This window comes from Tetrao urogallus, assembly GCF_951394365.1.
Source record: "Tetrao urogallus genome assembly, chromosome: 4".
Taxonomy (NCBI): domain Eukaryota; kingdom Metazoa; phylum Chordata; class Aves; order Galliformes; family Phasianidae; genus Tetrao; species Tetrao urogallus.
In genome coordinates, this window is record NC_136817.1 from 17270613 (window position 1) to 17292402 (window position 21790).

Below are 21790 nucleotides of genomic sequence, written 5' to 3' on the forward strand. Positions count from 1 at the left end.
CTTCAACGGGAGGTTAACCAATTGCATATGGCGTGGTAATGCAAGTGTCCAGACATTAGTCTGAGAGACTTGAAACAGATTAAGTATCAGTAATGGATACCAAACAATGAATTAATTGTCCTGGTAAATATACATGGAATTGAATAAAAATGTAAAGTGACTTTAAATTGCAGCCCCACTGTGTGTGTGTCAATACAGTTACTAATGAAGTATAGTCTGGCAGTGGAATGGAAGAGTGATTTTGAGATCCAGAAATTAATTGTAGTGTCTTTATCATTATATTATCGGTGATTGATTGCTGTAAATGTTAAGCTGTACTATTAGTAAAAGAATAACAATGCTTAATAATTGCTGAACTCTGTACCCTTGAGCCCTATTAATACTTGATGAAGGACTAACTATCTTTCTCTTGGATTAGTAAGTGCATCCTTCCTCATGAACTGTGAAAACAGTCTTCCATTCCCATGATACTAGGTTCTGAAAACTGCCTTGAAAGCAATGTCATTTTCTTGGGAAATGATGACTTGGCATCTGTAGCCCTTCATTTACCAGTTTAGTCATGTTAGCAAGCTTATTGCCTGTTCTCTCTAGAGATGTTTTTTTTTTTTCCTTTGGTGAAGGCATATTTAAAATAAATATGTCTCATAGCATAGCAGTAATTCCTTTTTCTCCCTCTAAAACAAAAGTCCCCTTAGTGATGTTTTCTTTGGGGAAATATGGATTTAACTGAAAGGCTTTGAATATTTTATAGCTTTAGGAAATAAATAGATAAATCATCCAAGTTATTTTAAAAATACTCAATCTAAACCCAGATCCTCAGTCCATGCTTCTAATCTTGTCATGCACAGTGATGCCTAGCCTATCATCTGCAGGGAAGCATATTAATTCCTGTGTGAATACTGAAATGGAAATTGTCAGAACCATTGATATTATGGAAGGAGCTCGAATAAGAGTGAAGAGCCAAATAGAGTGAAGTATTACTGTCATTTAAAGAAAAAGATGTATATGTATGTATAAAGATCACAAGATCTGTGCATTTCTGAATCTAACGGCATAGAGTTGATAAGGCAATAGGGAATCTTGGGAGTTTGTTGGGAGGAAAAATAACAGATCATTTGATCTCCTTCAGTAAGGCATACTGAAGCAAAAAATTGACCCAGGAAATTCTGGCAGGGTGGGGAGGCTGATCACCTCCTTCCTTGATGCTAGGCCAGGGAAGAATCTGTCGTAAAACCTTGTTGTGAAAACTGTACAGAACAGATTGCAAATGACACAGGCAAAGTTAACATATAGATGAGAAAATAAATAACATTAAAACAACAAAAAAAAAAGGTATATGGATTGGGTTGGACAGAAAGAGAGGTCCTTTTTTTTTTTTTTTTTTTTTTTTTCCCTGTTTTAAGGCGATTTGCCAAGCAGTGTCTCAAATCTTCAGCATTATTGTGTTTCCTTGGCATAAATCCACTACTAATAGCTGTGAGACATTCCCAATTTTTTGATATTTTCAAGAAGCAGAGTAAGTGTATTCTCCACAAAGTGTAAGAATTTCCTGTTGTAAGGATCCTTAAAGGCTTTGAGCAGAACTGCTATACAGGGAGACCTTCACTCAGAGCAGTCGTCCTATTTCACAATTCTAGAAAATGTATTCTGGCATATCTGATGGAGAAAAAATATATATGTATCAGCAACTGTGGCTCAGTTATGAAATTGCTGATGGCTAATTTGTTTTCAGGGATTAGAAATGTTCTATAGTTCCATTGGCAGTACAGCTGAGGAAAGAGAGATTCCCTCAATCACCGCAGGAGGCCCTGTGGCTTCAAATGACCAGCAGATTATTTACAAATAGTATTCTCCCAGGTCCTTCTCAATTCTGAGTGTTGTCTCTTACTGAGCACTTGCGTTCAGGAGCACTGATGTCTGGGAGTTTTTTTGGTACTGCAGGGAATTAATAGCCATTGCCAAATGCTCTGACAGAAAATGCTGTAAGCTTCACAATCAGAGGGCAATAGTACACAGTGGAAAGATTTCATTGGGTCAGATTTTGTACAATAAATTGCCTCCACCATGGTTGCCTGAAGAAAAAAATAAGAAAAAAGAAAAAAAAATCCTAGAATGGTTTATTTTTTAATTTTTCATAGTGGCTGCTTTTTGAAAGAACAGACAGCCTTAAAAAGAATTTGATGATGTTCAAAATGTCTAACAACGGAAAAACTGAAAGTTCTAGGCATCTGGGTGAAAGAAGTATGCTGATTCTCACAAGTAGGGCTTTTAATCCTTCTTGTGGAGCTGTAAGAGCAATTGGACTATTTGTACTTCATGTGTTTAATAGTTGCTGCAAATCAATTGTAGCATTACAGCCCACAGCCGGTGTTTCTACCAGAGCCAAAGAGGGGATGTTTTTACTCTTGTGGTTTCTTCTAAATACCAAATAAGTCATTTAATTACCGAGGGATTATAGGTGAGGCAAAATAATGACAAATTCTGGCCGCTGTCAGGAGACACAAGTAATATGCTGTTACTCCATTTTTTGTGTTTTTACAGATTTCTAATCTGTACATATATGACACTGTCCTTCTGCTGGCAAATGCCTTTCATAAGAAGCTAGAGGATAGGAAGTGGCACAGCATGGCCAGCCTGACCTGCATTAGGAAGAACTCAAAGCCCTGGCAAGGAGGACGATCCATGTTGGAAACCATCAAGAAGGTACCTTTTTCTGTACTTCTTCATCACTGATTTCTTAAATACCTGCATTGGTAATTACTTCTCAGCTGTGTACTATTCTTGTTCAGTACAGTGGTGTCTTATCAGAGCAAAAGTTTTTATATGATTTCAATATCTGAATGAAAACTCTTTTTCTTTTTCGTGTCATACTTGTATATTGTTTTTTTTCACCAAAAGTACCAAACACTACTAGAGACTAAAACCCCATTGAAAAAAGTATTGCAGAGTAGAAGGTAAAGCTTAAATCTAGTACATTTTTCCTGTTTATGGCAGAAAAAAAATTGACAATTAGACTCAATTGATGTTCTGTGGAATTTGTTGTTGCACTGCTATTGAAATTAATATAGTGGAATAATATAAATGAAAGTAAGAAATCTGAAGTCATCTAGTATACATCATGTCATTAAAGAACATTTTCTTACAATACACTAGACAATGCTTTATCCAGTGTTAAGCTCTCACTACTTCTCTGTGACTATTACTTCATACCTAAATAATGTTCCTTCCCAAAACTCATTTACTGTTCTTTAGCTTGAAATATATTTTTCCTACTTATACCTTCTTATCATGATATTTAAAGACCCACATCTTTAAGAGGCAATTTCACAGCCTTCATGGTGATAATTTAGTCAAAATATGCATAGGTTCTTTGTTTACCTTTCTCTGTAAGGCATTCTATTCAGCCTTCTCATGTTATTGATGTCTTTAATAAAACTGCCTTTTCGTTTGGCTGCATGTACTTTCTGGTAATGTATATTTACATTTAAAGTGCTGTCAGTACCTCCATTGTAAAGACAAAAAAATACAGGACAGTAAAAAAAAAAAAAAAAAAAAAAAAGAAATGTTCTTTATTTATGGCTTTCCCTAAAAGGACATAAAAATAATTTGAAATATAATGTTATTTCAAGAAGTTGCTGCTCTGTATTAAGTCTTTAACTACACTAGAAATTATGATGATTCAGGCAAAACATGAAGCTCCTTTGAATATTGTTTTTTGTTGGTTGTTTTTTGTGTTGTTGTTTTGTTTTTTTTTTTCCCAGTCCCAAATCCAATTCATAGTAGCTCCCATATAACAGTTCAAGGCTTTCTTCGTTGGCTGTCCTCAGTTTCCATTCTAATAGAAAGTCATGAGACTGCAAAGATAATCCAGAAGAGAGGCAGGTTTTGGCTTTAAGTGGGTCTAAAGTAGTATTGCAGAGCATTTTCAAATCCATGCTTGGAAGTCTCATGTATTTTAAGCTACTTTTCAAGCAAGGCTAACTCTGGAATTTTCATTATCAGCATGCACTTTGTAAATATTATGGTGCACTTTTTCATTAATAAACGTGTTCCTACTTACTCAAATTCTAATAGGAAGCCTGAACCACAAAAGTCAAAATACCCACTTGCATATTAGAATTAGATTTTACTATCTGACTTGGGGTTTAGGAAAACTCTGATAGCCCTGGTGGCAACTCTGAATTTGCTTTTGAAATGAAAACCAATAAAAGGACTGCTGACTTTTTTCATTTACAGTTATTTGCTTTCTTGTGACATTTGTGGATGTGAGACTGATTTTCTTGTCCTATATAAATGTCCTTCATACTGTGTCTGACCACCACTGCATCTTTTTGCACTCAGACAGACGGTGTGTATTCCATTTTTGCTACACTGCCCTTTCTAGCACATCCAGTTTATCCTCTTCAAATTCCCACCTCCCTAAAATTATGTGATGAATAAAATAAACTCCTCCTGTGACCATCTTGAAGATCAGTTTGACAGGAAATGTGAATAGAAGTGGTCAGTAAAATATGAAAGAAACACAAAAAGCAGGAGCAAGTGGAGATCCAGAGATGTGGTTAGCTTGCTAGAAAATCAACTGAAAGTCATGAAAATTCTTGACATGTGCAGGTAACTAGGCTTATTTCCTGTTTCCTTTGGATTTCTCTGCCATTTGAATGAGATGGCTTTGATAGTAAGCCATTTTACAGGTGTAAATGAAAAACCAAAGTACTTCTTACACACCGCACTGTGCTGAGATGAATTTCTGGAAGCAACATGATAAAATTCAAAACCAAAATGAAACCTACAGTTACAGACAGAAATTTCCGATGTTTATGCATCTTTACCAGAGAGCTAAAGATTGCTGCTAAGTGCTGGAGTCCTGTTTCAGTTTTGTGATGTACTTTCTCTTTGAATTCGCTGACGTGCTTATGTAGAACCTTGAAATCACAGTTGTTTATTTTGAAATGAAAACACTGACAGTGATGAAGAGACAGAAAAAAAAGTAGTGAAAGGTAAAATAAAAAAACATTTAATCTCTCTGCTTGAGAATCCTTCCATTTTTTATCTTGTTTTTTTTTTTTTTCGTCAAATTTTTTTTTCCCTCCTGGCCTTGTGGAACTGGAAACAAGTGAAATAAGTGTTTCTCATAAACATACCATTAATTTTAATCTTGACAGAAAACGGGGGAAAAAAATGGCCAGATGTCATTTAAACTGTTTCAGAATGAAAGGTTCTGAATTTTCATTTTGAAATCACCGCTGTTTCAAGAATATAGCATATGCTGGAATAAGAAGATATTGCTATAGCTCAGAGCAAAGATAAAATGTACATTCTTAAGAGTCTCTGCACAGTTGTAACTGTGCCTTCAGAACAATCTGTATAAAGTAGCTGGAATTGCAGTCTTCCCCATCCTGCCCCTCAACCCCTTTTGATTTTGATGGTGTTGCATTGTAGTCAAGCACGGTGGTGGTGGGGAAACAGTTAAGGAACTGATGACTGATTCCAGCCTGCCTCCCCTAGAAAAGGGCTAGCAGTGAAGTAGCTGTTCTCCTGTTCTCAGCAGCAAGTGGAGGTGATGTTGCCATCTACTGCTGGTCACAGCTGAGCTCTTCCTTCCCTCTAAGAAAGCAGAAAAATGAATTATTGAGGAAGCTTTTCTGGAAGAAAATCTGTCTTCTAGAGTCAGAGATCAAGAAACGGCATTATCTGGCAGCATTTTAGTTGCCAAGGGGCATGTCCCTCTGATTTCTGGAGGGAAAAATAGGAAAAGAAATGGGAAATCTGTGTAAGCTACACATTGAGGAAGGTAAAAGAAAGGGATGCTGATTTACCTTCAGCACCACTTCCTAAAAATAGCAGAAATCTGACAGTAAATAGAGAAAATAGTTTCTTTATGATTAATGATCTAATATGGAAGAGCAGAGAACAAGGGGGGTTTAAAGAGTTTCAGAGATTTCTTGAAATAACAGAATGGCTCCCTGAATCTTTCCCTGTTGAGTGATTTTTATTGTTGAACATTGGATACCTGGGTCACTATTTCTACAAAAAAAAAAAAGTCCAAAAGCTCGATTACTGTGTGAATTCAACTGATTGAATAAAGTCTAAAAACCATTTTAAGGCCAATAAAATTAATGAAAAAAGATCTAATATCTGTTTCTATGCATTATGGAACTGAATAAATAATTAGGTTCATCAGGAAATACAATCCAACTAATGAATTTGGCCAGCTCTTGCAATTATATATAAATTCACTTCTCTAATAGGAACTATCCCAAAACACATGCCACGTTGTATATTTGTCAGTAAAGCTATTTCACAGTGAGAGTAATAATTATTACTAGAAAATAATTCTACTGTTGGAAAAATTAATCTTCCAGAATAGCCTGAAAATAAATGTAAGTAGGATTACATGGAGAATCAACTCAGAAAAATGACATCAAGTTAATGCATATATCTCTTCGTCTGATCTCTACCCAATCACATTTGTTTAGCTTACTGACAAACAACAAATTTTTAGTGCTAGCAGCAGCATAGAGAATATTCCTTTGAGGCAAATGGACTGTAACTTGTGCTATTTCATGAATCATGGGCAGGAATTGTTAACTGGTCTCAGATATGTCAGTGATGTTCAGTAATGATGTGAAAAAAAGATGCCAAACTTTTGTTCAGATAGTAGCTTAGCTTGTCTTTGCAGGCACCTGAAAACAATGTCTTTGATTGTGGACTCAGCAATTTTTTAAACAACAAATTTCTTCAAAATTACAGTACAAAATTATATTTGAGGCTTACAGCATTTTTGCTACCAACAGCCACAAGGAGTTTTTGTTCTTTGTTTGTTTTTTCTTTTTCTTATTTGCAAAATACGCTATGTCTGAGCATAACAATAATTTGAATAGCAAAGTGATATACTTTAAAACTAATGACTGGTAAGCTGGCATTCCCATGTGAAGTCCTGGCTGTTGGGTAAATAATACTTTCTTCAGGGACTTCCTTGCAGTATAATAGTGCCTAAGCGTATATAAACTGTAGTTTATCTTGCCAGTCTAGACAGCACTCAAGTAGGCTTTCACTATATTACCAAGCTTTATAGTAGCTCTGCAAAGCCCAGAGCAGTAATCAGAAACATAAGTAAAACATTTTTGTTCTAACAACTGACATTTCATTCTTCAATTTTAAACGTGTCAGGAAATTGCATGGTTGTGGCTGAACCTTAGAGGAATGTTAGAGTAGATAATAAATCTGTCTTTTTCTTTTCCCAAATAGCATTGTTTCTACAAGTTAAATGGAATGAAAAATTTGACTCTTACCCATTGTCTTAATTAATGCTGACATAACTTGAAAAAATCTCATCAGGAAGTTACTGGATCGGTAGCTGTCATGCAGATGGCCGTTTCCTCTGTGATTTCCTTCCACTATGCATTAGAGGAGGGATATAAAACACTTGCAGTAAGTCAATTAAGGGCTTTAGAGGGTGAAAGACTGTGCAGAAAAATGGGAACACTGTCCTGAAACTCATACTCTGCAATATGCTGCGCCGATCCCTCACTCATGAGCAGTAAAATACATAATAAAAAAAATACACAGTTTTGTGGAACATCAAGGTGCAGCAGATATCTGGAATAGGGTTGTCTGACCTTCACTGATGAGCTGACAAGGCAGGTCCCAAGTAGGGTGAAGGTGTCAGAACCTCTAAGAAATTCCCTATCGGATTCCATTATTGTTTTTATTATATGGGTGGTTCTGCTCTGTTCTGACTTTTTTTTTTTTTTTTTTTTTTTTTTTTTTTTTTTTTTTTTTTTTTTTTTTTCCCTCACTTCCCAAGCCAGGAACATTCCCATGTAATCTGAGCTGATATTACTCTATTTTCAGGCGGGCACAGTCTAGGAAAGAAAACTCTAATCAAAAACACTCGTATATGACAAATCTTTGAAGCATGAGAAGATTACCAAATAGATGAATGAGATAATTTGTTGTTATGGTTACTGCCAGGTTTCAGACAGATAAAAATAACTTACAGACTTGCAGTTTGTATTTTGCTCCAACATTTGCACTCATTTAAAAATCAAGGGAAGTAAATTTACACAATGATTTGGATTGAGATTCCATTTCAAAATCTGGTAGCGCATCTGTTGGCTGTGTTAGTTAAGGGTCTTGTATGTAATACCAGCCATGGTGATGTGCATCAAAATTGCCCCTGTGGCTCTCGCCTAGTGCAGAATGAAACAAAGGCATTCTGCAGAAGAGTATGTAGATGTACTCTTAATCAGAGGTGGTTTTTATCCTTCTGGCATTTCATGCAAAAAGTACAGATTATAGAAAAGGTTAAAAATATGTATACATCAAAGATTTTTTGTTTTGTTTTTAACTTTAAAAGGAGCTTCGTGAAATATGCAGAAAACGTTTCCATGAGAATTCAAGTCTCTAATCTTAAAGATTTAAAGGTATTACCTCGATGATAATTATGTTAATGTTTTACCAAAGGATGACCACACGCATTTTTTCAGGTCACACTAATCTGCAATGCAAATACTGTACTCCTACATGCATTTTCTCAAAATTAAAGATATGAGAACAGAGCTATTAAAATCATGACTCAGCAATTGCCAGGTGGTTTGGTATTTTGCTTTGCAATAATTTATTTTCCATTTTTTTTCCACTTCACATATTAAAACCTTTAACTGGAGAAGTGATTAGAACTGAAAAATACTCATATTATGTTTTGAAGAAAAGCTATGCATTTTGTATGGTTTTTGTAAAGATGCAGATTGTTTTATGTGCATACTTAAAATGTTGTTCAGGTTTCTTGAATAAAGTAGGTCAAAGTTCTAATTTTTTCCTTATCAAAAAACAGGAAAATTTTCGAAGGCTTTCACTGTAGGCATTTCACATGGCTTTGTTGATTTTTAGAGTTTCACTTTATCACAGTTCTTATAAAAGGCTGAAATGTGTGCCATGTTGAATTACCCCGGAATATATTCTGACTGTTCCTGCAGTATGTATCACCTCTCAGTTCTGATTCTTTATAGTAAATGCTCACTGTCTCCTTTTTAGTATTTTAACCCCTCTGCCTAAAATGTTAAGCAAAGTAGAAGCAAGCATGAAAATTGTTTGTTGCTTATCTGATGTATTTCTAGTAGTATTGAAGACTTGTGGAGGAAAACAGACAAATAACTACACTGAGATAAACAAATCCCTCATACCTTCTACAGATCAATATGATCTCAAAATGCAACTAATTTAATTCAAAACTCAGCCTGATACCCTGTTGTAGCATGTTTTGAGTGATAAAAGTTTGAAAAAAACAATTTTTTTTTTTTTTGTATATTTGTCTTTAGATTTGCTTCCACTAAAATTAGTTGCGAAACTGTTTTTCTTATAGATTAGAATTTCATGTCCTACTGGCAGGAGAAAGAGCAAATGTTGGTGTGCAAATACGATAAAAGTAAGACTACTGCTTGTATTGAATCTCAGCATTGTTGAATTTGTGAAGAGCTTTAGTAACGCAGTAACAATTTAGGGCTCAAAATTTTTAGGAAAATGTGGTTTTAGGAAACTATCCTAATTCTGTTAATTGTATATATGTGTATGTATGGCATGTATGCGCACATGTCTTCTGTGTCAGTTGTACACAAATAGCCCGGAAAAACAAAGCATAACTGGCTACTTCTGAGTTGTCACTCTGTTCTTGTTTTGAAAAAATACATATGTGTGTTATTTCTTTATTTGTTTCCCAATAGGGTGGAGTGAATGGCTTGACTGGAGAACTAGAATTTGCAGAAAATGGGGGGAATCCCAATGTTCACTTTGAAATTTTGGGGACAAATTATGGAGAAGATCTTGGCAGAGGCATTCGCAAGGTGAGGCTACATATATTCAATCAAAATATTATTTTTTCCTTCGTTGTTTTTAATCTTTCTTTTGTGCCAACCTGACAGAAAAAAATATCTGATGGCAGATAACATGTTATATTTTATTGAGAAGAATGAGAAACGGTAGAAAATTCTTAAATGTATAGATACCCATCCATTTTATTATTGCAAAGAGGCACTGCTGTTGGTCATGTTGATCAAAATGTTGTTCATAATATGCAGTATGTTAACCTGCTGGTATGCTGTCACAGAAGGCCAGTGAAGGCTGTTGTTTTGCAGGCCTGGCAGCCCATTTCAAAAATAGTGGATCTTACGTTGGAAGATATTTAGAGCACACAGATTTATGCTTATGGTTACAGTAAGATGTCTCAGTTTTCAAGTGATTAAAATTTATACATACATAGCTATAAAATTCATAGCTAGGAAGAGAATGTCTGTTGCAAAGTAGACAAAAATTGTGTGATTCCTTGCTTGAATTTCTACTAAATCATCCTGTACTTACAAACTTTTTACAGAAAACATGTCAAGTTAGGTACTTGGCTGCCAGACAAAGATCAAATATTTCAAATTAGATTATTTGGGTAAATTGCATACATGCACAGCAAAAGGAACAGACTTCTGCTTGCAAACTATATCCTTAAATTTGTATGGACAGACCTCTATCTGATGTGGAGAATGATGCAGAAGGCACATCATACCTTTTAGGAGAATAGAAGACAGATAGATAGGCTCTTTCGGGAACAACCATTCTTCAAAGATAAACCTGTTGAAAGTTTATACCAGAACTTTTTCATTTAGTGTATTGGATCATGCTGTTTTTTATAGGTGAGAAACCTGAAGAGATTGTCTCAAAGCAGTTATCTTAATACATGTATACTGCTTCCATGTGTCAGTGTCACCGTATGATGGAGTACATCATTTGTCTGCATACCTTCTGCAGTAAAAAGATAAGTGCTCTGAAAGAAGAGAGAGATAAATAAGAAGTTAAAATTGACTCTAAACTCCTAGAATTTCTCCTTTGATTTTCTTCAGAATTGTTATTCCACTCGTGCTGTTCCATTATATCATCTGTTGTCAATAACTTAATACACACATGTGCCTACAGCTATGTCACCTTGAGCAGAGATCCCAACTGATGCTTCAGAAGCTAAATGGGGCTGGATCTTGTTAACGTTTGGAAGGATGCTTTACAAAGCCTTTAGGCAATCAGAATGTTGGATGAGTCCTCACCTACAAATTGGGTCTGTTTCAACATATTTGGGTTTGATTTATTTTCCATGCTATGCATTTAGGAGCAATTTATTTTTTAGAGCAACTAAGTAGTTTTTCCTAACACAAATCTATATGACTTCATTTAATTTAATTGATTGATTTGGGTTCCCTTTTGACTTCAGGCCTTTGTAGGTGAATGCCTGAGTGCAACATTCAGTTGTGTTCTCTCATTTCACAAAAAGATAGAAGGGAGAGAGATCCATAGGAAAGAACTTGCAAAAACAGAAATATTAAGGGACTTCCTAGTTTTTCTTACTCTTCAGTGCTTCAGAGCTTGTGTTTAAAGAGGAAACTAATGAGCAAGGTCACACAGAAGATTGCAAAGTAATGAGAGTGCAAAACAGGCTTTTTGGAACTTCCTTGTTTACCCTTTATTTTAGCTCAAGGACAAAGAGACATTGATTGTCTCTGGGAGGAAATAATTGGTCAAAGAGAATGGAGTTTAGCACAGAATATCCTTAGACCATGGAACTCAGTGTTACAAGGCCTTGTTCAGAAGAAAATCAAGGTTAATAAAATAAGATATTGAAAATGTATATTTTTATTTTGTTTTGCAAAAATTACTTAAAGAGATTCTTGGAAAATTTTCCTGTTGAATATTGCACTATAAGTGTCTGCCTTCTGTTTTTTTATTATGTTCTATAGCAAGTTTAAAAAAAAAATCCAGAGCAGAACTGATTTAATCTGTTCCAATATCTTTTTCTAAATGACATTCAGTGATCCAGAGAAAGCCTTAGAAAGAGTTCAGATGTAGTTTTTAGAGAAAGGAATTTTTTTTAGAAAGACAGTCATGTATACGTTGTGAGAATGTAATAGTTGTTTCTTAAAACATCTTTCAAAAAAGGTCACAATAATTCAAACTGAATACTTATTTACTCACATTTATTTATTTACTTTGAATGTAAAAGAATTTAAAAGAATTGTGGTATTTATAGTCAGTGTCTGCCCTAACCCTAATAAACTGGGGATCCTGAAACAATTACATCAGAGATAGAGAAGAAAATATTTCTTTAAGGTGGAAATGCCAGATGTTGGTTTTATTCCTTTGACAAAAGGTCACGCGTTTTATCTTAGAGTTTATATTTTACAGAATATGATCCACTAGTATTGGAAGCAAAATTTAATAGTTACAGGAGTGACATTCATTTTTGTTAGCAAGACTAACTAAAGTACCCTTCAGTTTTTTATGTATTTAGTGGTCTCTACAGAACTACCCAACCATTTTAACTTCTCAGCTCCAGTGGAAGCAGCTGCAATTAGCAGGCTGACTGAAATTTCTAAACAAATGCATCTTACCTAATTAAGATGTTTCCAAATACTTTTGCAGAAGATAATAAAGGATGAAATCCTGACAGAAGGCCCACTGAAGCCACTGGGAACAGAAGTTTACATCAAGTCAAGTGCGCAAAGAATTATTTTTTTTCCTAATGAATAATCAATTGATTTTACTTAAAGTGAGCAACATTTGAAAAAGTACTCAGATTTCTTGAGTGTCCAAATTTTATTGGCAGTCAGCTCTGTTTGGGTCCCAGATTTATTCAGTAACTTCTGAAATGTACTTACAGGTTAATAATCCTGGCATTCTAAAATGCAAACAGTTTAGAAGGTATCAAGATATTTGTCAACGGTTTATGGGCTGGTCCGGCCCAGTTCTGTGACCAGCAGGGCGGAGGGATCTGCGGATCCGCGCCTCTGGGAAAGGGGAAGCAGGGGACCCCAAAATACTTGAAAACAACAGCACTAATCTGAGGTGGAACAAATGATTTTACTAAATATAGTATTAGTAAAATACAATGAGAGAGAGAGAGAGAGAATCTGTTTGAATTGTATAGACCTCACCACAATGCTGGGGTGAGAAGTGCAGTCCAGTTGAGTGACTGAAGTACAGACGGCAAAGTGCAGATGGCGAAGCGCAGGCAGCGAAGCGCAGATAGCGAAGCGCAGACAGCGAAGCGCAGGCGAAGAAGAAGGATCAGGTGACCTTGCATGGAGTTATATCCCCTTGCTGACCGCAAAGCCTCCTGGGGAAATGTAGTTCTTCTCCGTTGGACGAACATTCGGCAGATATCAAACCCCACCCCCAGTGCATTACATGATGTTATGGTGTGGAATACTGATGACCAAAAATCATAAAACCATGACAATATTGTATGTGCTTGTCCTTACTAGCCAATTTTTATCGTGTTCCTAGAAGAAGCTGTCTGCAGGTCCCCTCCAACTTCCAGGTGTTATTATTATACCTGGAAAGCACCAGAAGCACTGACATGGAAAGTCATTGTGTAAGGGTCTTTCATCTAGTGAGGAATTAACAAATTCAGCAGTGGGATTTGACTGAAATACAAATTCCTTGCGCTACTTACCTCTCTTGGATGTACTGTTGCATCTGTAAATACCATTCATCACCTTGCAGAACAGGGATCATTTAAGCTGTGTGTGTTGCTTGGGTCAGAAACTTGGAGTAATGCAACCATATTGCTGCCAGATACTGATTTTATTGAAACCAGCAGTGTTTCAGTCGCAGAGGAACTGCAGAAAAACTCTTGCTTTTACATATCGTGCTATGGCCTGCGTTTGTGTAGATATAGTTATATCCAGTGAGAGACAAGGGAGTGTTTCTGACATTTCTCTGTTGGCATTTGTCTGTTGGTATTTGACATTTGAGTATGTATTCTTTGACATTTAAATTTCAGTGTGATACTTTTATCTGTACTGTTGAAGTAAAAGCTGCCATTCCTCTGAATAACCATCCAACATACAAATGAATGAAAGGGAGCTCATAGCTCAGAGGAGTACTGTTTTATATCTTAGTGATGTAGAAAACAGCACTGCAGAAACGAAATGGTTTTCATGTTTCTTCCAGTGCTCCTTGAAATTCAGAGCAGGCTCATCCTTTGAGCCAGACCGCTAGAAATGTATAGGATTTTCTTGCTCTTCCCACAGTCTATCTTACTACATATGGGCAATTGGGGACCATGGTGCATTTTGCTCTGCCTTTCTATCCGTATTAGCATATACTCACTTCCTACGGATCTTCCTCCTATTCTTGACATGGGTTCTGTTGTTTCCTCCAGCCAGACTTTGTCTGCCTCCCTCTCTACACTGTAGCGTGCTTGTCAGGGCTTCCTTTATATTCATATCACCTGGGTTTGTCTCAGAGCAAGCAGGAAGATTGATAACTTGAGTGGAGTGGCTGACTTGCCCAGGATTTTTTGAGCCTGCAGTGTTTGGTGGTATTTCATTGCTCTGTCCTAAATGCTATTCATGTAATAACCTTAAGGAGAAAATGGTATGTTATCTTAACCCAAGGGGTATCTATAGTGCAAAGCATTTCATGTGTATGTGGATGAAGAAGCCATAATGCCTGACAGCTGTGGTGTTCCTCCTTCCTCTGCTAGCATGACTGATGAGACCTTCCCTGCAGCATCAATTCATGCAGGTTTTTATTTTATAGATTATTATTATGGGTTGCATGGAACATGTTATAGTTGTAATATTTTTTCAAAGATGTAGAAGTTCTACATTTTTTGTTTTCATTCTATTGAAATGATTACTGCTTCTTCCACTCTGTCAGAGAACAACTGATTGCGGTAGTGGCTTTTTTTCGTTATCCAGTATATCAGTTATTTTCACATTTGCTTTTGCATCAAGAAGCAACATAAGTTAAAAGAATTTGGCTTCTCTCTTGGGGAAATTTCTGTCTCTTCTGATACAGTTAAACTTTTTTTTTGGGGGGGCGGAGGGGGGAGTGAAGGGGGAGCATCTTTTTTCTCTTATTTCCTTTTCCTGCATTAGCTAAAAAAAGTTGGGCAGCTATACTGATATGTTAGCTAGCACTGTGTAATCACAAAGAATAGACCCAGTATTTTCTTCTTGGTTAGCTGCATGAAGCAAATTATAAGTTCATGTGTTCTCTTTGTGATCATGATCAAAGGTAGAGTTCTGTAATATGATTTAAAAATGTATATATATCAGCAGTTGGTACTTTAAGCTGTGATCTGTTCCAGCTGCTTTTAAAGGCTGACATGCAATTTATGATGTGAGTGAAAGATAGACTTACAATCTGCAGTGAGTTATTGATGGTGTGTGTTTTTAGTGAGTTGAAAAGAAATGCTGTGTCTGCTTTGCCTCTAGTATTGACAGAAACGATAGACCTAGCAGAGTACTGACATGATACACTCTTTAAAGCAACTTTGAATACGTAAGTGGCCTGTTAAAAATGAAATAAACTACTTAATGCAAACAGTAAAGAAAAAATTAAATACCTTGGTGCACTGGTAGCCGCTGCTCCAGTCCAGAGCAGTTTTTACACCTGTAACATTTGCTTCCTATATGTAGTGCTGGTGCAATGTGTGAAGATACAGTGACCAATCCTTCACTTCCTGGTAGCTTCTGAAAATCTTTAGTAAGATTTTAGTGAAATTTAATTTGGCGAGGAAGTGTTGGGATTTTGCATTTTATCACAGTGAAATTTGTGTTAGCAGAGATTGATAACTTCCTTGAAAATGCAACTCTGATTAGCTTAAAAGTCAAACTAAATAAAAAATGTACATATTAGACTTTTGAAGATAAAAACAAGGGAAAACTGCATTCCTGAATTTTTTAAGTTTAAAAAATGTCTCTCTTTTTCTTTTGAATAAAACTTGTTATTTTAAATTTATTTTAAAATGTGAGACTGCAGAAAGAGACATGGAGACTGACTCTGAGTAACCTATGGCTTACTCATCTGGAAAAGAGATTCAAATCCTGCTCTTGTACAGTCAGGTGCCTGACTTGACCCCAGGCATTTTGTCCAGAGGAGCACGTATTTCAGTGTTCCTAGCAAAAATAAAGAAAAAAAGTAGAAATGGGTACAGTGCCTCAGTGGATTTGGCCAGAGGAACATAGAAGACCAAGGTTCAAGTCCTTCTAGCGATCATTTATTTATGCAAAACAACTACTATAGGATGTGTTACAAGCAACCTACATGTTCCCTGTGAATTATTCACATGTGGGCTATTACATCCACTGGGAATACATGAGTGTGGATCAGGTAATATTAACCAGAACACAAACTCTCAGACTCCAAATAAAAGCCCACAAAACCAGGGTAAACTCAATGCAATAGCAACATGGAATTCCACCTGTTTCTTCTAAGAAGGAGGTCAGTAAGCCAGGTCTGCTTGAGCTCATATAGGCAGCATTCAAACATTGAGGGACTGGTCATAAGAGAGCCAACTCCAAGCTGTGAAAAGGGTTAGGTGCCCAGGTTTCTCAGTCTAGAATGTTGAGATTGATTGGCAGGTTAAAATTTGTCTCAAATAATTGGGATAGAGGTTTATCCAGTTTTCAGCATGCAAATTGATCTCTTAGTTGTGATGCTTACAGTTTGAAGAAACTAGCTTGAACTCCCCAAAATCTTTGAAGCCTCCTAGTTACCACATCATTCTGAAATGAAAGTTTTACTCCTGCGTTGGAGACAGTAGGGAAAAGAAAAAATGAAGGGTGGCAGGAGGGGACAGTGCAGTGGGACCCTGGGGAGAAGCATTGGCGTCAAACAGACATTCCCCATGGGTCCTTGGTGCTCTGTAGTATTTCTCTGGGCAGTTTTGGCAGGGATATGTCTGTCTCTATTTTGGCCAGAGTTTCCATTCTTGTCAAAACTGATATGAATGTTCTTATTGTAAACTGCTTTCAGTAGGATTGAGAGTGGCTGTTTTCATTAGAAAGAGACAATTTTTTTAACGTGTTTTAAGTTATATAGTTTCATTTCTTTATTCATATTTGTTCACCAGATAAGAGGATATATTTTACATCCCGCATGTTAAAAATGCAGTTGTCTTGACAGCAAAGAACAGGAAAAACATTTTCCCCTTTCAAAGCTGTGTTTTTGATTTCCTTTAATATCTTGCTATTGACACTTGAGAAAGATCAGCCATAAAAAAAAAAAAAAAAAAAAAAAAAAAAAAAAAAAGCAAACAACTATTTGTGTCAGTAACTCCTGTTTTCCATTGATACTGTTAAGAAAGTGCCTAACCTCAGCAGCTTCCATGTGTTTGATTATCCTGAGCTTAAAAGTCGACGTAAGAGCAGAGCATGCTGCAGAACATCATTCTTTCACTTTTAGAAATAGAAATTCTCTGAATAGAGGTACGTGCTCTAAGTTTGTTTTGTAGGGTGAGAAGGATAATTTGGACTGAAACAGTGGTCAGGTTAATGTAGCATGAGGAGCTTGGTTTCTTTCCATTAGAAACTTTTCCTTCATTTTTTGGTTCCCCGCTTCGTCTTGTGTTTATTACAGCTGGCCACAGGCTGAGCAGACCAAGGGACTGTTTTTCCAATCTCAACCACTGAAATTAGAAAGGATTTTCAATTTTGTGTGACTGGATGGGCAACTCTTGGAAAATGTTTGCTATGGCTACATGGCTATTTCTTCTGCTTAAGAAGCTATGAGAGCCTCACAGTGAACATGGATCTGCTGAACCGCCTGCCAAGTTGCAGTGGATTTTTATCCTCATATACTTCAGCTGAGCACATTAGCTTTGTAACTAATTTCAGAGATCTGAAGTGCTTGGGAACTTTGAAGTGCCTCCAAAATGACATTTTAAATAATGTCAGAAGAAACTCTGTATGATTAAAGAATGGACTTAATGCTTCATTGACGTCTCAGGCAGCAATGCTGCTATGTGATTTTGAAAATCCCATTAGGTAGTTCTCTTCACCTTTAAGGGAGCACTCAGTGTGTGCTGCTTCAAGAATGTTGTTCATCATTCCTGAAATTAGTAGAATAAAGCACTCAGCTCAACCTGAAATCATGTTTTTCGAGGTAGAGATTCTCAGTGAAATATAGGTACATTTCATAATGAAAGTGTTTAATATTTGTCTTTTGTTCTTTAGAATTGATTTGGTTTTGACCAAAGTTGTCATCTAATGCACATAATTTATTGAATACTTGTAACTGAAACAAGTGCATATTTTCCGATGGTAAGTGCACTAATCCAAAAGCAGGGATGTTGTAATTGATTCATCTTGTAAAAATAAGATGATAACTAGATCTTCAGCCAGTTAAATATTTCCATCCAAATTTGGATGTGAACCAGACATAGTCAATAATTAATAGTAATTGGAAAGCCATGTAGACAGGAGAGATGAATGATAAAAAATTGAGCTGCTTCTTTTAACAGGAGATATAAAGAGACAGTAGTGGGAAATGGGTCATTTAGCTTTAGCCTCTGAGGGTGCTGAAGGGTGCTGTTCATTTGTTTGAACGAAGAGCTCAGTGCACAGCTGGGGGAAAGCTGGGATGTGTAACGGCTGTGACACAAATCATAGGGCATAGTATGCAGTAGTCTGTTGATAGAGATTTTACCTGAATTAATTAATTATGTTGTCTTTATTTGTTGTTTTTTTGTTTGTTTGTTTTTTTCCCTAAAGAACCATAAGATGAGCTTGACAGGACTAGGTAGCCTGCTGTGTCCTGCCAAGACAGAACTGTGTCTCCCCATACTACTGAGATGTTGCTAATCTGCACATTTATTATGAGGGGCTTTTACTTGAAGGCTGTGCTGTGTCAGGATTCTGAGCTGCTGTGGTTCATTGATAGGTCTGGGAGGCTCATGTTGATCAAAACTTTGCTGGTTCAGATTTTAAATTGGGCAGATCACTCTTCTTTCATACTGAGGTTGCTTTGTTCCAAGCTAACCTATTTATGGGAAAATATTAAAGCACGTCCTATTAGACGCTGAATGCTTGTGTACAGAAAAGATGTAAAGCAAGGGGATTTTTAGCTGGTTGGTTGGTTTGTTTGTGAAAAGACTATTTCATTGATCTTGATGTTGAATATTATTTTACTGATAGTAGTCTCTGGTATTCTCTTGCAGTAGGATAAACAACCCTGGTAAGCCCAATGTCCGTTGCTTTTGTGGACATAGAGTGTTTCTACTACAACAGGGAGAACACAATAAATATTTTGACCTTGTTCCTCCTCCTCAGGCTGTGAGATCAAAGAGAGCTAGTCAAGTCATAAGCTGATTGTGAAACAGGTAGTTGAACTCAAAGAAAATGTACAGTGTGCAGATTTCCACTGAGAGCACCCTCCACAATATATATGTAATATGTAGCAATAAGTCTCCACAGCCTCAGGAATAGATTTGCAGTGGGTAGAAATATGAGAACATCACGAAACTGATAAAAACTCCCATTTTGTTGGTAAGGCTCTGTCACATATAGGCAAGTGTCAGAGAGTTACATAAACAGAGAGGCAAGGATCAGCTATCCTCTGGCAAGAGGAGAGTGATGCCCACCAGGGAGAAGAGCTCAAGTTATTGAGAGTCTCCCATTTGGGTAAGAAAATGTGTGTGGGTGCAGTGATTAGCTGAAGAGGAAGAGGAGAAATGGTGTGTCAAACTGTGGAAACTGCTTTCCATTATTGTTAGTGCAACACAGCTGAAAGTACAGTAAATCTGTTTGTTATATTGTTTTTAAGATAGATAAGAAACAAATGAGGATATCTGAAAAGGCAAATATAAGTGTCAACTTAGATAATCATTGCTTATATTGCATCTTAGTTTTTAGCTCATGTATTTCACAATGTGACATTTTAGCATGCTTAAATCTTCATTTGTAAAGAAGTTTTGCAGAACGATTTCAGAATTAGAAGTACTATTTTGTTTTGTCTCAACATCGCATTTCCCATGTACCTGTGATTAAAAGAATCTTAGAAGCTTTTTCCAGAGTTAAAAAAAACATAAGTTACTTCTGTGTAACTAGAAAGGGCCACCTCCTTGCACCTTTCAAGTTCTTTGCAGACGATAAAGATGAGGATGATGAGACTTTTGATGGCTTCATAATATTTATAGTTCTTTCATAATGTTGATTTTTATAATTCAGCCCTAAATGTATAGTACTCGGATTTTTGCCTGTTCTGCAGTTATGATATAATGCCTTAATCAAAAGATAAGTTACAATAAAAATTAGTAATAAATATTCTTGCCATGGAGTATTCATGCTTAAAAAGGTACGGCAGAGGTAACAGAAAAAGAATTAAATATATTGTCTCAAGTACTTCACGTTTTCATCCCAGTAAGCAGAAGTGACTTTTCTTGATGTAAGCCCTTTTTCTGAAAAATTAAGTGTTTCAGGAAGGAAATATTACATTTTAAGGAATTGTGCAGCATGTATCTAGCAACTGTGGGAGATATGTTAGTAAATATTCTCAGACCTACTTTCAGTCCTAGTTTTCTCAATTTCTCAAAACCTGTAAAACTTACTATAAATGTGGCAGTCCAGAGAATATGCTTCTTATATACACAGGAAAGAATAGGGTGGAATATATTGAAGCAGAACTTGTATTGAAATTTGAACTCAAATTAAAATTGATACATATAAACAATTCTGTGTCAATTTAAAAAGAGCCACTGAAATGTATTGAAACTGATGATATTAAACTAATGACGATGTTAAACTAACAATTCGTTATAATTATTAACGTTAACCTATCTGCAGGAAGCAGAAACATATATCAAGAGGAAAGTACATGATATACTACTCTAGGAAAAAGTGTCTCTCTTGTCTCTCTTTAAAAATATTACGGAAATGAAACTATGAAACTCCTTTTTTTTTTTTTTTTTTTTTTTTTTTTTTTCCCCACTGGAGTTATCCATCAATTCCAATTAGGAGAGATGGAGCCAAAGCAAAACCAGAGATTTAAGACAGAACAGTTAACTTCAAGGGGACCTTCAACAATCACCTAGTTCAACTGCCTGATCACTTTAGATAAATTTATAGTATAAAAACATATAATAAATAATTTAGCTAGGATCTAGTTAAATAGCATGCATATGCATGGTCATCACTCACTAGAACTGTTGCAGTTCATGCAATTATGTCAAAATATCTATTAAAGTCTAATAAGGAGTATCAGTCCCGCTCATGAAATGGCAGTTAAACAGCTCTGTAAACTATTCTTGCTTGTATCATTCCAGTCTTCATTGAGTTATCTGCATCTTCTTTTTCATCCTTGACCTGCAGTAACCACCTTGTCTTGCAATACCCACACCAGCCACTCTAGTCCTGCTGCTTTGTTCAGCTTTTTCCTCAAATTACAAATTTTGCTTATGAAGATGGAGACTACATCAGTGTGTTTTGTCTTACAGTGTGCTGCACAGTGAGGTTGTAAGCCCCACAGTAATATCACAGTAGCAAAAATAACTGGGAATGTTCATGCCTGGCTGAGAGACTGCAGGCGATGGTATAAATTGCATGAAAGGCTCACAGTTGAAAAACCTGCTCAGATGTTATGTCCAAGCTTTGAATTAAACTGGTGCTCTGATCTGCTGCCATAGCAGTTTTGTTCACATCATGGATTTTAACTAGTGAAGGTATTCAATATTGTAACTCCATGGATCTTATTCCAGAACAGGGCAGCAACTTAAAAAAACAAAGTGCCACATGAGTGAATGTTTGCTATCTCTGCAAGTTATGTGTAGAAGGAGGAACAGATAAGGTCAACTTTCTGTTCTACAGAATGGTAATGTTATAAGAAAATATTTTATCCAGAAGTACAATCTATGGTATTTTGATATAGATGAAATTTATTTAGTCTAGATTTTGAGGTACAGCCTGTGTTTCCCCCAGAAGTTGCAGCCTATTTGATCGCAAATTATCTTTTGAAATAAATTTGAAAAACT

At 36.2% G+C, this 21790-nt stretch overlaps 1 protein-coding gene across 2 annotated transcripts in view; it reads left to right on the forward strand.

Moving 5' to 3' along the window:
- The window catches only part of GRID2 (glutamate ionotropic receptor delta type subunit 2), a gene marked incomplete at both ends in the record, with an annotated part of 691297 nt that overhangs the window by 483032 nt on the left and 186475 nt on the right, over positions 1-21790 (forward strand). For both annotated transcript variants that reach the window (XM_079534493.1, XM_079534494.1), the window contains 2 exons: positions 2542-2703; positions 9723-9842. In XM_079534493.1, the coding sequence (XP_079390619.1) occupies positions 2542-2703; positions 9723-9842 (282 nt within the window). The remainder of the gene's footprint in view (positions 1-2541; positions 2704-9722; positions 9843-21790) is intronic.